The 16,377-nt window shown below is 37.0% G+C and overlaps 1 protein-coding gene across 4 annotated transcripts in view; it reads left to right on the top strand.

Annotated features, from left to right (window-relative positions):
• Positions 1 to 16,377, top strand: part of MSRA (methionine sulfoxide reductase A) — a 536,135-nt gene that overhangs the window by 348,519 nt on the left and 171,239 nt on the right. For all 4 annotated transcript variants that reach the window (XM_007476498.3, XM_007476496.3, XM_056813713.1 and 1 more), the window contains exon 4: positions 3,670 to 3,774. In XM_007476498.3, the coding sequence (XP_007476560.1) occupies positions 3,670 to 3,774 (105 nt within the window). The remainder of the gene's footprint in view (positions 1 to 3,669; positions 3,775 to 16,377) is intronic.

The raw sequence follows: 16,377 nt of genomic DNA, 5'->3' as shown, positions 1-16,377 counted from the left end.
GTAACATTTGCCATCACTTTATTACATGAGGTTTCTAAATTCTCTTAAAAGCCTGCTTTCTCCTTTTAGGAACTCTTCCAGAAATTAGGGGGTATGCTGTCAGTGGATAATGAAGATATCTTAATTCATCTGGCCGAGTAATCCAAACTATGGCCATATGTTATGCATGAGATCTGGAATGCAGAGAACCAAGAATTTTCCTCTCTCCTGTAAAAATGCTTTATATATTTTAATTGATAAAAGTAAATAATATTGACTATAGTGGAGATAATCTTTTAGAACAAAGTTAGTAATAACTGACCACAAAGACAATAAAAGTGATGACATGTGAGAAGAGCTGATTTAAAGCAATTAACACCTATATAATAGCAGTGTTTTTTAAATGTTTTATTTCAAACTTATACCCCAAAACTGAGGATTTATATATATATATATACATATATATATATATCAGAGCATGAAAAAATGAATTTTATATGAAACTATGGTTCCATATAATAATGCATTTAAAAAGAGAATATGATCAATTCCATGTATTAATTCCAAAACTGTCCTAACATTGTATACTTTTAGAATTACAAAATGAACCACAACATTTTAGAAAATATCTAAGCAAAATCATGTACAATGCCCATTATCATAAGGCAGGTTTAAAGAGATTAAAATTTCCTCACCCCAAAGTATGAGAAGATTGATAAGTATTCTAAGACCACATGATAAATAGGCCAAAAACAAGACAGAAATATTTTTGGATCAAGCAGTCTTTACTTCACTGAGCAGTAATAAAGGCTGATGGCAGAAATGCACCATTGGATTTGTCAAATGTTACTGAAAGCTTCTGTTTTCTTTGGAATTGAGCATGTGAAACAACTAATAACCCCAGCAGCGGAATCAAAAGACCCTCCATGGGTAACATCTGCATGAAACTGGATAACAATATTCCAATAAAGAAATGTCAGAAAGTTGAGTCATGTGGATTTGTTCATGAAAATAGAAGGATTTATTTATTAAAAACCCTTACCATCTATCTTAGGATCAATTATAAGGCAGAAGAGTAGCAAGGGCTAGGCAATTGGGGTTATGAGACTTGTCCAGGGTCACACAGCTAAGGAGTAAATGGAAGGATTTATGATGGCGATTCAGAATCCCAGCATTGCTACTATAAATTAAGAAATGTCCTTAAAGGAACCAGAATCAATGCATATCATGCAAGGAAATGGTTTGAAACTATTAAACATTTAGCACCTGCCAAATATCAAGCAATATATAACCCAGTAGCTAGAAATATATATATATATATATGTATATATGAAACTTACTGTTTTCTTTCTTTTTTACTTTTTTTTTCAAATTATTCATCAATTCCATTTTGAATAATCATTTTCTAACATTTTCTGATACATGCTTCCTCCCTCCCTCTCACCCCTCTAACCTTCCCAAAGTTGGGCAGGCAATATGATAGATTGTACATAGAAAGTTGCTATCTGTCTTTAAACTTGCAATAAGTCCTTATCCTACAAAGATACACTACTTTGAAAAAACAATAAACTATATCCTAAAACTAGAGCATTTTCACAGAACAAGTTGTTGCCCCATTGGCATTGTGATGATGATAATAAAGCACAAAATAGTAACTTTCTCATTCATTCTTAGTTGTTAACAATGTTCCCTTTCAGTTCAAGGAAGAACATCTCAAAGGCATGACTCATGCATTTAACAAATTATGGTTAATAATTATAAATTATGTCAATTTATTAAAAAATTAACTATTTATATAACATTATCATTTTATTACACTGGCATTGCTCAATCAAGAGCAAATTATCTCTCTCCACTTATTTAGATTTATCTTTATTTCCATAAAGAGCGTTTTGACTTGAATTCATTTAGTTCCTCTTTGTCTGTTGGTATGTAGACTCTACTTACCCCCTGAATAAATCATCATGAGAGTCAGTTAGATGGTGCAATAAACAGTGCTGGCCCTGAAATCATGAAGACTTACCTTCATGAATTTAAATCTGACTTTGCTAGCTGGGTGACTCTGGGAATGTCACTTAACTCTGTTTCCTTCAGTCTCTCATCTGTAAAATGAGCTGGAAAAGAAGTGTCAAATCACTCCAGTATCTTTGCCAAGAAAAAAAATGACGTTGTGAAGAATTTAACATGACCAAAATGACCAAACCAAACAAACAAACAAACAATCATGGTATCAAGAAATAAGGATAGTTTTGTCTCACTTGTCTCTATCTTCAAGCTTTTAATTTCTTTCTGTTTTCTTATTGCTACTCTTAGAATATTTAGAAATTTCTGACTAGGACTTAAAACAATTACTGTTACATATTTTTTAATTTTTTAAGATGAGAAAAATTCAGATGCAGATTCTATGCTTTAGTCCTCTCAAATTTAATTTATATGACTAACATAAATAAATTTTTAAAAGAATGAGCTGGCTACATCAAACTTCTGGATTTGTGTTCTTGGTTCTCTTATGCTCTATCCCTTGAAATCTTTAAAGTCTTCTCTGATGGCAGATAAAAGGTGAAAGATAGACTTTTAAACATAACTTGTCATGTAGGGAACAGATATAAGTTGTTTCATACCAGGTTATAAAACCATTGTACCAAGGAAGATAGTAGGGAAAAAGTGAATTCCAGAGGTATAAAGACTTAGAAACAAACATCTGGCTTTCTGATCTAAGGAATACCTCTCTTGGGACAAACTTTGAGAATGGGCCAACCAACAACAATTGGAAAAAAAAAAAGCCTCGGAATTAGCAACACTAGTTGTTTACCACAGAGACAAATTAGGTAAAGAAAACACTGCCCCAGTGGGTATTTGAACCCAACCCTTGCAACATTGTTAACAGAATAGCAAATATGTCCCTCTGTTAACTAATTTATCTAATGTGATTGAGCTATAAGCCTGCTTTTTAAAGGCTGTGTGTCTAATGCCAATTTCTATTAGTATTGCAGCTGAACTTGTAGTATTCAGGACATGAAGCTTCCATACGTTTTCTTGTTTTGTTTTGTTTTTAATGTTTCAAGAATTCTTTTAAAGATTTTTATTTTTATTTTTCACTGGTCTTAGAGTAAAAAGATCTGAGTCCATATCTAAACTCTTTGACTTACTGTGTGACGATTTCCTCATTTAAAATAGGTGGGGAGGGAGAGAGAAAAAGGAGAATGGGGGTAGGGGAAAGAATATTTTTATTACCTATTACATAGTGTTATTATGAGGAAATAATAATAATTCACTTTTATAAAGCACTTAAAGTTTACAGTGTTTTACATGCATTATTTTATTTGAGACACACAACTTTGCCACAAAGGAGGAAACTGAGGTTCAAGAGGTTAAGTGGCTTGCTTAGGGTCACATAGCTAGTAAGCATCTGAGGTAAGATTTTAATCTAGTCCTTCCTGATTCTAACTATCGTGTTGTATATGCCAAGCTGAAAATCGTAAAGAACCAAATATATGTAAATATGAGCTATTGGTTTTAAGTCTGCAAGAAGTTGACTAAAAACCTTTGTCTACAAATAACAACAACAACAAAACTATTAGAGACATTTTGGGAGAAATTGTGCTCATACTTATCATCCTATCTTTCCTCTTGTTTCTTGGTTTCAAAAATAAATACTAATTTTTGGATGCATTTTCTGTTTCTTTCAAGAGAAAACTGGGCATGCAGAAACTGTCCGAGTTGTGTACCAGCCAGAACACATCAGTTTTGAGGAACTACTCAAGGTCTTCTGGGAGAATCATGACCCGACACAAGGTAGAGTGATGAATGAGCCAGTATTTAATTATCTTACTAATTACAGCTGGGATAATTAGTGTTTGAGCTGCATGGAAGAGATGAACCTTGAAATCACACAGGAGTTCAAGAATATGATGGCAGACATTTATTGACAAGGAAAAAAGAGAGAGAGAGAAAGAGAAAGAGAGAGGAGAATGAAAGCATAGACTTAGCCTAGACCTACATTCCCCCTTGCCTCTCCATTTACAGCTGTCTGTGGTGGGAGAATTCCCACAGAGAAAAACATGAGACAGTAGAAAATCCATTCACCTTTGATTATTACATTATGCTTCCTTAATGCGGGCTTTTGTCTATGAAATTAGTGTCTTTTTTTTTAACCATTCCAAGTTGTTCTGATTTATGCTTCCTGTATTTCCTTCAGCTTAGATTTTTCTGTCTTCTAATACAGTTGTTAATTGTATTAAAAACATAAAACACAGTTCTTGGGGATAACTGTAGTGGGGCCCATGATGTTTATAATTCAACCATCCTCCATGGAGGGGATTACATAGGGAAATTAATTTATTTTCATGCAAACAATGGCAATCATAATTTTTGTCATACTCTTGTGCACATAAAGGCAGAATGCCATGTGCATGGCTACCATTATACTCTTGTGCACATAAAGGCAGAATGCCATGTGCATGGATGCATTATAACATGCAATACACAAGACTTTCCATATTCTGATCTAAAGGCCGTACCATTGCTGCTTTACTGATATAGTATTCTTGTATAAGAAAGTCTATTAACTAAAAATTCCTGTGTGCCTATTCAGGCATCTCCGTCCATTTGGCAGTCACTTTAATAATATCTGTTTCACAATAGCCCTGTTTTTATGGTATTTATGTGTAGTATCACTACCATGTATATAATATTTGAAATGGCATCCCCAAAAGCCCATATGACATTTTGAAGGGTTGGGGGAGGGAATGCAAGTGGGGCAGAGGCTGTATCTCTTGATAGAAAGTACTTCCTGTGAAAGACAAAGAAATCTTTTGCCCATTTTGGTGATTACAATCGGCTTCTTGCGTGTGCTCCTCCTCAGGCCCAACCAAGCCAACTGTCTTGTGTCTTCAGCTTGTACACAAGTGGTTGGTGGGATGGGTCATTTCACATTTGTGTGACCCACATTTCAGTCTTTCAGGAACCTACTATAATAACTCTAGCAACAACAACAACTATAGTTACAAAGAAGAAAAAGCAGAAATAATAATAATTTTTATTTCTATAATTTCATGTTTCAACTCCTTTATCAAACTGTTACCTTGTAAGATAATTTTAGCTTTGTGACTTGAAATCTAAATTGCCAGGGATAATTCCCAAATAATAAAATACCCAAGTCAGCTGGGAATTATGGTGATTTTAATTAATATAGAGATAAGGAATTAAGGAAAACAGAGAGAGAGAGAGAAGAATTAATTTAAACTGCTCTGGCTCAGGCTGAGCCAGGCAGTAGTTAAAGGCCTTGGCCAAAGTGGCCTCCCTGAGCTTAAGGGAAAGGAGTCAGTTTTATCACTTACCATGAGACTGTCTCCAAGGAAGCTGTCTAAGTGAGATCCTCCAGGCTGAGTTCCAGTCTTGAACTGAACTGAATCCAATTGTACTCCAAACTAAATTGCCTCAACTGACTTTTTTAGTCTCATTTTAAAGAAATTTTGTCTTATGTCACCTCCCCTAAATTTTCACGTCTACCAATCACAGTAGATGCTTTTTCCAGGACTGCATATTCTTTAGTTCTCACCTTCTTTGATTAGATTTTCTCCAGGACTGTCCACTCTTTAGTTCTCACCCTCTCTAGTTAGATTATATCTTTTGAGTACTTCACACTTTTTTTTTAAGCTTACCTTTTGTGAGTTACTGGGCCCTTTTGTGATTAATTTAACCTTTATAGGTACTTAATACTCATTTGTATTAGATCTAAAAATAGACTTAGCTTAAGTTTTAGCTTCACTATAAGGTATGAGTTAAGTACCTTCATTGTTCAATCAGGAATTTACAACTTAACCTTCCCCTAAAGTATGTCTAATTAGGGTGGAGTGATTTCCAAGTTCACAACCTCCATGAAAGATCTACTTTAGTGCTTGTGGTAGCAGAGAGGTGACCCTAGTTTTTCTTGAAGGATAATATGAGGATATGAAATTCAAATTTGAGCAACACTTATTAAACACATGCGCAGAGTATTGTGCTAGGAGGGGATTTTCTAAAGACAAATGTAGTACTTGTCCTTAAAGAATGATATGATAGAAAAATAAGATAAAATAATTCCTACCTAAGTGGCCTAATATAAGTTAATTTTTCTAGGCCTCAGTTTCCTCATCTGTAAAGAAAACATTCTCTTAGATGATCATTGAGGTCCTTTCAGTTTTAAGATTCTGATTCTGAAGGCAGCTATATGGTACAGTGGATAGAGTTTTAGGCATAAGAATTAGGAATTCCTGATTTCAAATCTAGCTTCAGAAACTTATTTATGTGATCCTGGGCAAGTCATTTAAACTATTTGCCTCAGTTTCCTTTGTGGTAAAATAGAAATAATAATAACACCTGCCTCTTAGGGATGTTGTGTGGATTAAATAAGATAGGGATGAGAGGGAGGGGGAGAATGTGGATCACAAAATGTCAGAAAATTATTATTAAAATTGTCTCAATATTTAATCTGGAAAAAAACATAAAAAGTAGGGGGGGAAGGTTAAATAAGATAATATTTATTAAGTGCTTAGCAAAGTGCCTGGTGTATAGTAGGTGTTTAAAAGTTTGTTTCTTCCCCCTAAGTAATTGTAAGAAAATAAAACATGTAAATACAAAAGAAAAGTATAAACAAAGCACAATAACAATTGCAAACACTTATATATTATATATGGATGTATATATATACACCTACATATATATAATACTAGCATCTATTAGATATCACATGCAATGTGATATAGAGGATAAGTACCAAACCTAAAATCATTAGCCCAAGATTCTAATCCTAGCTTTGCCACTGATCCTAAATGTGACTTCTCTGAGCCTTACTTACCTTATCTGCAAAATGAAAGTGTGATTTCTAAAATTACTTCTGGATTTAACAGTCTAAAATTTTATAGTCGTTATATATATATATATATATATATATATATATAATAGTCTCTCGGTGATAGAGAATGACTATTGTCTTTGTGCAGTTTCAATCTACGGTGTACCCTCATGTGGCTTTGGAGTCCAAAGACTGAGGCGCAGAGTGTGTGGCACATGGGGCATGGGACGCCAGTTGTTACGGGAGGTGCGGGTGTGGCCTGGTGTCGGCGTTCACGCGCAGCGGCAAGACGTCGACGTTGCTCATCTTCAAAGGTGATGGCGACATGGTGAATGTGGGTTCATCAGCTGCTTCTCTCAGAGGCAGTGAGTTCTAGTTGCTTTGGTGTCATGCCAGCCCACTTCAAGTTGGACTTTAGCTGATCCTTGAATCTTTTCTTTGGTCGGCCTTGTTTCCTGAGTCCAGCCGACAGTTCACCGTAGAATACCTGTCTTGGTATTCGCTGTGGGTCCATGTGGATGACGTGTCCAGACCATCGTAGCTGGGTTTTGAGGACCAGGACTTCGATGCTGGTGGAGTTGGCTCTGTCGAGGACTTCCTGGTTGGTGATTCGGTCCTGCCATCGGATTCTCATGATTGACCGGAGGGAGCGTTGGTGGAATTGCTCCAGCTGTTTCATGTGCTTCCGGTACAGTGCTCATGTCTCACAACCGTACAGGAAGAGCTGAGGACCACTGCGTTGTACACTTTGAGCTTCGTCGCAGTGCTTACGCCTCTGTGTTGGAGGACTTTGTAGCGCAGCCGCCCGAGTGCCTGGCTGGCCTTTTGGATCCTGGCATTAATCTCGTGGTCTAGGGACCCGTCATTGCCAATGGTGCTGCCCAGGTACTTGAAAGTATTGACGTTAGAAAGCTGCATGCCGTCGATTGTAATGCACGGCTGGTTTGTTGGCCTCCCTGGTGCAGGTTGGAACAGCACCTCTGTTTTGCTGAGGCTGATAGTCAGGCCAAACAGTTTTGTTGCGGTGGAGAACCTGTCCACAATGGTTTGGAAATGATTTTCTTGGTGGGCCATGAGAGCAGTCATCTGCGAAGAGAGCTTCCAGGATGAGTCTCTCTGTTGTCTTTGTTTTTGCAGTCAGGCGGTGAAGGTCGAATAGTGAGCCATCCAGTCGGTATTTGATGTAGACGCCCAGGTCTAGATCCATCACAGCATGTCGTAATACTTGGGTGAAAAATAGGTTGAATAGTACAGGAGAGAGGACGTAGCCTTGTTTCACACCATTGGAGATGTTGAAGCGATCAGAAGTCTCTCCACCAGATAGGACTTCCCCTGTCATGTCTACATGAAAGAGCTGGATCAGTTTGACGAATTTTGCTGGCACGATATAACATCGACATCGCAGCCTTAAGCGAAACACGCTTACCAGAAGAGGGATCACTCAGCGAACCTACCACTGGATACACCTTCTTCTGGAAAGGTAGAGCCACAAATGAAGACAGAATTCACGGTGTTGGCCTGGCTATCAAGACCAGTTTGCTCAAACTGCTGCCAGACTTGCCTGTGGGCATCAGAGAGAGGCTCATGAAGATCCGTTTGCCTCTCAGCAAAGACCGGTATGTCACAATCATCAGCATATGCTCCTACACTGACCAGCACAGAGGAGACCATTGAGCAGTTCTACTCTGACCTGAGTGCCATCCTGCACTCAGTGCCCACAAATGACAAGCTGATACTACTGGGAGACTTCAACGCCCGCATTGGCCAGGACCATGAAAGATGGAAAGGAGTGCTCGGCAAACACGGCGTGGGCAAAATGAACAACAACGGCCTACTGCTACTACTCAGCAAATGCTCAGAGTTCGAACTCACCATCACGAACACTGTGTTCAGAATAGTCATTATAGCTGACATTTATATGGCAGTTTTGGGTTTACAAATTGCTTTATAAACATTTAATTGTTTGATTCTCAACAGACATATGGAGTAGGTACAATAGAGACTAGTATTTTGCAGTTTAGGAAAAAGTTAAGGAACTTGCCCTGGGTCACTCAATAACCAAGAAAGAATTTGTATCCAAGTCTCTCCTGCCCCTATTCACACTATATAGCACCTCATATTATGACTTTATAAAAGAAAGCAAGAATACCTCTAGGACACAACATATTTCTTATGAAGGAATGATACAAAGTCAACAACAATCATGAATGAGCCTTTCCTGATGATTCCCCTACTTACTAGTTTGCTACCTCCTAAACAACAACAACAACAACAAAAAATAGTGTCTTTACAAAGGGCAGTTTTTGTCCCTGGATCCTCAGCACTTCACGTAGTGTTCAGGACATATTGGACACTGGAGAAATGATTATTGAATTAAAGTGCATTAGGTTATAACAGTATTATTTGAATTCAGATTGTGTTTGACCAATGCTCTAAAAGCCATTATTCAGTCTTTGGCCTCTAGATGGGAAAAAGCAAGCAGATCATCACTGTTATCACTATCAGAATTTTCAAATTTGTTCTGACTACTAAGAAAAGATACCTAGCAAACTGGTACCTATAGAGACAGAGTTCAGCCTTCAAGATGGCAGTCACCTGAAAGTCCTTCTGAAAAAAAAAAACACCTGGAAGGTCTAGTCTCTAGTTAGAAGATATTGTGGTAGGAGTGGAAGTCCCAAGGGAAATATTTCCCAGTTTATGACAAAGAATCTAGAAGAAGCGTGAGCAAAAAGGTGGGCTGAGGTACCAAAAACATTTAGAATACTGGGAAACAGAGGGAAGTGTACAGAATCAGCAGATTCTGATTTAATACCAGTGTGTCTAAAACGGTTGGGATGAGCTGCTTGTCTGACTGTTCATGGACTTTGCTTTGTATAGGTCAGTGTTGCTTATTCCTTTTGTGAGAAAATGAAAAAAAACTCAAAGCCTCACCAAATCATAGACTGAGAACTAGAAGGGCCCTTAGTTTCTATTTCTCGTCCTTTACAGGGGAATAAACAGGCCTAAAAAGTCAGGACTTACCAAAGATCACATAATTATTAGTAAATAGAAAAGCTATGATGAGAACTCAGGTCCTCTAATATTCCAAATCCAAAGTTCTTCTTACTCTGCCAAGCTGCCTCTCATGTTCTTATTGGAATATCCTTTTCCTGGTCTTTAGGAAGAACTTGATTTGTCTTCTTTTGTCTAGAAAATGACAAAAACACTTTAAAATTATACTAATTTTGAAGTTTTGAATGAGAAATAAAGCAAAGCATGATGAAAACCTGTTTCTTTCTTATTAGGTGATCTGTCTTCCAGATCTGATGATAGGACTAGAATGATAAGCTAACATGCTAAGCATATTGAGACATTTTGTTCTAGGACCAAGTAATTCTTATTGATTTCACTAGGTAGTGTAGGTATAGAGGATAGAGCCCTGGACCTGAACTTAGGAAGGTCTGAGTTTAAATCTGGCCTTAGGCACTTACTAGCTATATGACCCTGGGCAAACCACTTAACTTTTTGCCTCAGTTTCCTCTACTCCAAGATGAGGATAATACTACCTATATCCAAAAAGACAATTGTGATATTTGTAAAAGCACTTAGCACAGTACCTGGCATGTAAATTATTTCATCTGAGCTTCATAACATCATTTTATAGTGAACGAAACTGAGGCAAACAGTGCTTAGCACAGTGTCTGGCCCATAATAAGCATTATATAAATATTCGTTTCCTCTCCCATCCCTGAAGAGGAAACTTTTGCTTGCCACTTTGCGTAGATCAAGCATTGGATAAAGAAATATTGACGCTCAGCATCATGGTAGAAGACATTTCAAGTATCAAGGACATCTTTCATACATTTGCCTCCTAGGTCAAGGAAATAGCAAAGCGGTATGGTTGGCAATAGTTTTAACAGAGAAAGGGACAAGAAAGGAGAATGAATAGATGAAGTGAGCCAGGAAGATCATGCCAAACTTCACAAATTATCTACTGACGACTGTTATGATTTGGACAAGTTATTTCGAGTGGTGTCTTATGTTTTCCTTCTTTATAAAATGAAGGATTTGGTTTAAAGACAATTCTAATAATCTATTCAATTGTTAAATTTAACATCAAATTCTGGAATTCAGCACATATATATTTAAGATATCTGACCCATAATCTCTAGAAATATCTATCTTATGTTTGTATGCCACAAAGCAGTAGGTGTTAGCAAAAATTGCCATGTTGGAAATTACTGGATTATCTGGAATTCTGGGCAGAATATATAAAAAAGGGAAAACATTTGGCATTTTCTGACTAAAGATGAACTTCATAATGCCTTATTAGGCCATCATAAGTGACTGAAGTCAGAGTGAATCCCTCCTAGTAACATATTAAACATATACACTGTCTTTTAGGGTCCTTGTTATGACTAAAACTCTGTTATCACAACAGGTTGGGCTGAGAAGCCAATGCTGAGAAAGTAGGCAGTTTCATAGAAGATGGGCAGATGGTAAAGTGAAGTCACAGCAGTAGGCAAAGAAAACAAGTCTAAACTTGTGGGCTTAGCATCTTAGACAGGCTGAACAGTGGGTACCAGTCAGACATCTATGTAGTTCTGGGTAAAGCATAGTGTCAAAAGGATTCTGGCAGTAGGAGATAAGCAGGGACCATTTGACTCAAGGACAAAGCAATCAGTAAGGATCTATCCTTTGTGGTTCACTGTTGGTCCAAATTCCTTGGAAGGACTGGGTCCTAAAAACAAAAATGTATCACATGCAGAACCAGAATAGGAACTAAGATATGCTATTGAGAGAAAAGGGGAGGAAACAAGTACCAAATTATGAGAATTGGATATTAGACTGTCCTTTTTGCTTGCCCAGGCCACCCTTAACACTGCCACCTAAGCTACTTTTCTCATGTGCTGTTCTGTTCATATTTCTCCACTCCAAAATCTCAGGTAGCTCTCCATTTCTGGCCAAATAAAGTATCAACTCCTGAGCATGACTTTCAAAACTCTCTACCACCTGTCTCTACCCTTTCATTTGAACTTTATTTCATACTATTCCTCTTTATCTATTCGACTTTCTAACCAAACTGAACTGTACTTCAAACCTCCTTGAATTGGTACCTTGTATTCATTTTGGCCATGAACTGTAGATAGCAATGAGCTAGATCAAAAATTGAATGGAAAAATAGGTTCAATTACATTTCGAAATTGAGCAATTCTTTCAAGGACCTCCATCTCAAAGCACATTAATTTATGTGTAGATATGTATGCATGCATATATATGGGTATGTATGTGTATGTATTCTTTCACTGATGGATATGCCTTAAACAATAGAAATCCATAATCTCAGAAAATTCAAGTAAGCAGTGAACCTCAAAGTCAATGATAGAAGTACAGGAGATTTTAGTAAGCTGAAGCATATTGCTAACAATAACTTGCCAATAAGAAATGATTTAATAGTACTATTAAAGAAATTAATATCTACAAAAGAAAGTGGGTCATTCACATAGAAGGGGGAGGACAGCTATAATATTGCATAGATGTCTGTGAAATATTTAAAGAGGGCCATTGAATAGTTTTTTTAATTGATGATTTGTGGGAAGATAAGGATTAGGACAGGAGAAGGCATAGTCAAACCGGTCAGCATCAATGGCTGAAGACTGCATTAGTAAAATCATAGGTCTGTGGGAATCTCAGTATCTTATGTAATGTGATTTGCTTTACTTCTCCAGGGACAACCAGTGAACATGGCTTAGGCATAGAAGATAAAGAGAATAAAGGAGGAATAAGGAGATAGAGGAAAGGAGGAAGAAAGATACAAAAGGAGAGGATTTTTCTTCTCCATACTCACATGATAGAACATTTCCAAATGCAAAGGAAAGAAAAGAGCCCAAATAACTTCCACAGTGAAAAATCAATGTGCTAAATGAATATATATATATTTTTTTCTTTCTGTGACTTTATTACCAAGTTGGCAACAAGCTCCGCCAAATTAATGTCTCAACTTCATAGTGTTCAACATTTTTAGTTAGTGGGTATTTTTTTATTAGTCTCTAGTTTTGAAGGACTGTACTTTTTTTAGACAGTGTATGAGGAATCTATCATCTGCAAATAATTAGACAGTGGAAATTACATTGTATTGCTAATGAGCAGATGTGTATACTTATAGAGGAAGAACAGCTGCACACACATAAAATGCTAAAACAACCCCAAACCAGCATTATGTATTCTGAGAGAAGTTGCATTTTCATTTAAGAATCTAAGAACCAGAAAATTATAGGGGAAAAAAGAAAATTTGACCATTTCTGATACTCTGCATTATTATTGGTTTATTGTCATTTGTACTTTTTTGAGGGACAGAGTAATTAATGTTCTTTATTTATCACCTTTTCTTGGTGTTTCTAGTGTTAACAAGGGTTGGATGGCACATCCATGTTACTGCAAAATATGATAAAAGCAAGAAACAGGGTATTAAATTTATAAATAATGACATTGAAATATTTTAATGAATAGAATTCTGACCCGATCAAATCCATCAGACCTGTAGCACTTATTTTTATGAGGAAGAAACTCTGATGATCACATGAGAAAACACTAGGAAGAACATCAAATCCTCTGGGAAATAGTATATATAGTACAGAACAATTTGAATAAAATGAAATGAGGCAAAGAGAATAAACTAGATAAAAGTTGTGGTTGGATAGTGATGAAATAGTAATGACAAGATCTAGAAATTACAAAGGATGATGCAATGATTGTTGAATGAGTCAACAATGTACACAATGCTTTAAGTTTTGCAGAGCACTTTCCTCAAAACACTTGTGAGAAAAATGAGAAAAATGTAGTAGAGTTAATGTATCAATGAAGAAGCTGAGACTCCAACAGGCTCAAGATCTTATGTCTAGAGAATACCTTGGTAACAGTGTGGGAAGCACAGCTCCCTTCAATCTCCACACTTTCACCTATACCTTCAGGTTTTGCTGCCAGCTGGGGAAGATCTGACATCAGAGCTTATTAAACTCCATCAGTCTAATCTAGTCAATCATCAGAGCAGAGAAGAAGCCCCTTAAGGACAAAATATCCTAAACCCACAGATCCAACAAATAATCAGAGGAGCAAGATTATAGCCAATGACAAGAGGAAAGAAGAAAAAAATATGAGTAAACAACAGAAAAAGAAAAAAGAAATTACAATCGACAGCTTCTATCTAGGTAATGAACAAAGAGTCGATGGAACAGAGGAGGACCAAGGAACCCCAATCAGGTTTTGGAAGAAATCAAAACACAATTAAAAAAAAAACAATTAAGAGAGGTTGAAGACAATTGGGAAAAGAACTTAAAAAACAAAATAAGTCATCTGGAAACAGAGACACATGAACTAAAACAAGAAAATAGTGTCTTGAAAGCCAGAATCGACCAGTTTGAAAACCAGGCAAAGAAAGTAAAAGACAGCCCAAAAAGAAAAACATACCAGAAGGAGAAGGATGACCAAAAATCCAGGGAAGAAATTCAGTCTTTAAAAATTAGAATGCACCAACTAGAAGCAAATGACTTCACAAGGCAGCAAGAGTCTATAAAACAAAATCAAAAGAATGAAAAAATTGAGGAAGATATGAAATACCTCATTGATAAAATTACAAACGTGGAAAATAGATGCAGAAGAGACAATTTAAGAATTATTGGACTACCAGAAAATCATGACCAAAGAAAAAGCCTAGACATCATTCTGCAGGAAATTAACCAAGAAAACTACCCTGACATTCTTGAACAAGAGAGAATAGTGGAAATTGAAAGAATCCACAGATCACCTCCTGCATTTAATCCCCAATTGACAATGCCCAGGAATGTTATAGCCAAATTCAAGAACTACCAGAGCAAGGAAAAGATACTACAAGCTTCTAAGAAGAAACCATTCAGATATCATGGAACCACCATTAGAATAACACCGGACCTGACTGCATCCACACTGAAGGACCAGAAGGCATGGAATATGATATTCTGGAAAGCAAGGGACTAGGTTTGCAATCAAGAATCAACTACTCAGCAAAATTGATTATATTCTTGCAGGGGAAAGTATGGTCATTTAATAAAATAGAAGACTTCCAAACATTCCTAAAGAAAATACCAGACTTGAACAGAAAATTTGATGCCCAAACACAGAACTCAAGAGAATCACCAAAAGATAATTAAGAAAGGAGGGGAAAAAACCCAAAACAACCTTTTTAAGAGACCTAATAAATTCAAATGATTTGTATTCCTAAAAGAAAAGATGATATTGGTAACTCTTAAAAATTGTTATCATCAGGGTAGCTAGAAGAAGTATACTTTAGAGGGAATAGTGACAAACTATATAGGATGATATATATATATATATATATAATATAGAAATGTAGAGGATTGAATAACAGGGGATACGGAAGGTTTGTGTAACAGGGAGTGGATGAGTTGAAGGGAGAGAAGGGAGATATATGGCTGCTGGTGAGGTAAAAGGAGGAAGATTCCCACTGCTGAGAGGCTATCTTTGAAAAATGGAGTTCCCAAGAAATGGACCAACTAAGATAGCCTGAGGGTACATCTTCTCTATTGATTGATGTTTAAGATATCCCAGAGCAGGTAAGAATGGACCCTCCTGAAGGACAAGCCTCCCCGAGACCAAGGTCGCTCAGCAGGGGTCCAATAGAGTCTATGGTTGAATGGCTGTCCTGAGGTTCAGCTCCCTCTATGTCCACCTAAAATGATAGTCCTCTTATCTGACTGTGGTTATTTAAATAAAGATGAATTTTAATAAAATATTTGGATTGGGGAGGTATCAGGGAAGAGGGATTTCCCTAGACTGGGTTTGAGTCTTTCTCAGCTTTTGAGCTGAGGCCAGGCCTCACAGGCAGGTGGAGGGTTTCTTTTATTCCTGTCTATGCTAATCTGTGCTAGTTTTCTTAAGTCCAGTCTTTAGCAATAGACAGCAAGAGGAAGTAAAGGTTCTCTCAGAGCTGGTTGGGCCTGTCTCTTTGGGCTGATGCCCCTAAAGACCAGCCTTATAGTTCAAACTGCTTCCCTTAAGTCCTTTTGTTCAATGGCATGATCACAGGAATCCAGGTAGAGCACACAATTGGGAAAATCAGGAATAGAGGCACTTTTATCCAGAGATAGGGAGAGAGGCTCCTTCCAGTCTGAGGGTCAGGAAGAAAGAGACCAACTGCCACTCCCAGTTGCCCCTCCTCCCACCAACTGTCATTCTTGTCAATATCTTCTCTCTAACATTCCAATTGCTGTTTGTTCCACCTGGTTGGCAGAAAGTCCAAAACTTGTTTCAGTTTTCCTTTCCTATATACACACACACACATATGTAAAAGTACTAGGGATAAAAAAAGTGAGAGAAATGGGAAAAGAAATAAAATGGGGTAATTTTATATTTCATAAAGAACAAAGACAAAGAGGGAGGAGGAGAGAAGACCAATACAATGGAAAAGTGAAAGAGGTTGGAGATAGTCTCCAAGAAAATGTTAATCATCACAGTGGGAAGGGTCAAAAAGGTTCAAATGGAAGGAAAACCTCCAACTCCAAATTCAGTCATCATCAAAAACAACACCA

The sequence above is a fragment of the Monodelphis domestica genome, chromosome 1 (genome assembly GCF_027887165.1).
Source record: "Monodelphis domestica isolate mMonDom1 chromosome 1, mMonDom1.pri, whole genome shotgun sequence".
NCBI lineage: Eukaryota > Metazoa > Chordata > Mammalia > Didelphimorphia > Didelphidae > Monodelphis > Monodelphis domestica.
Note: the sequence above shows the minus strand (reverse complement) of the source record. Positions and strands in the feature narration are given on the sequence as shown.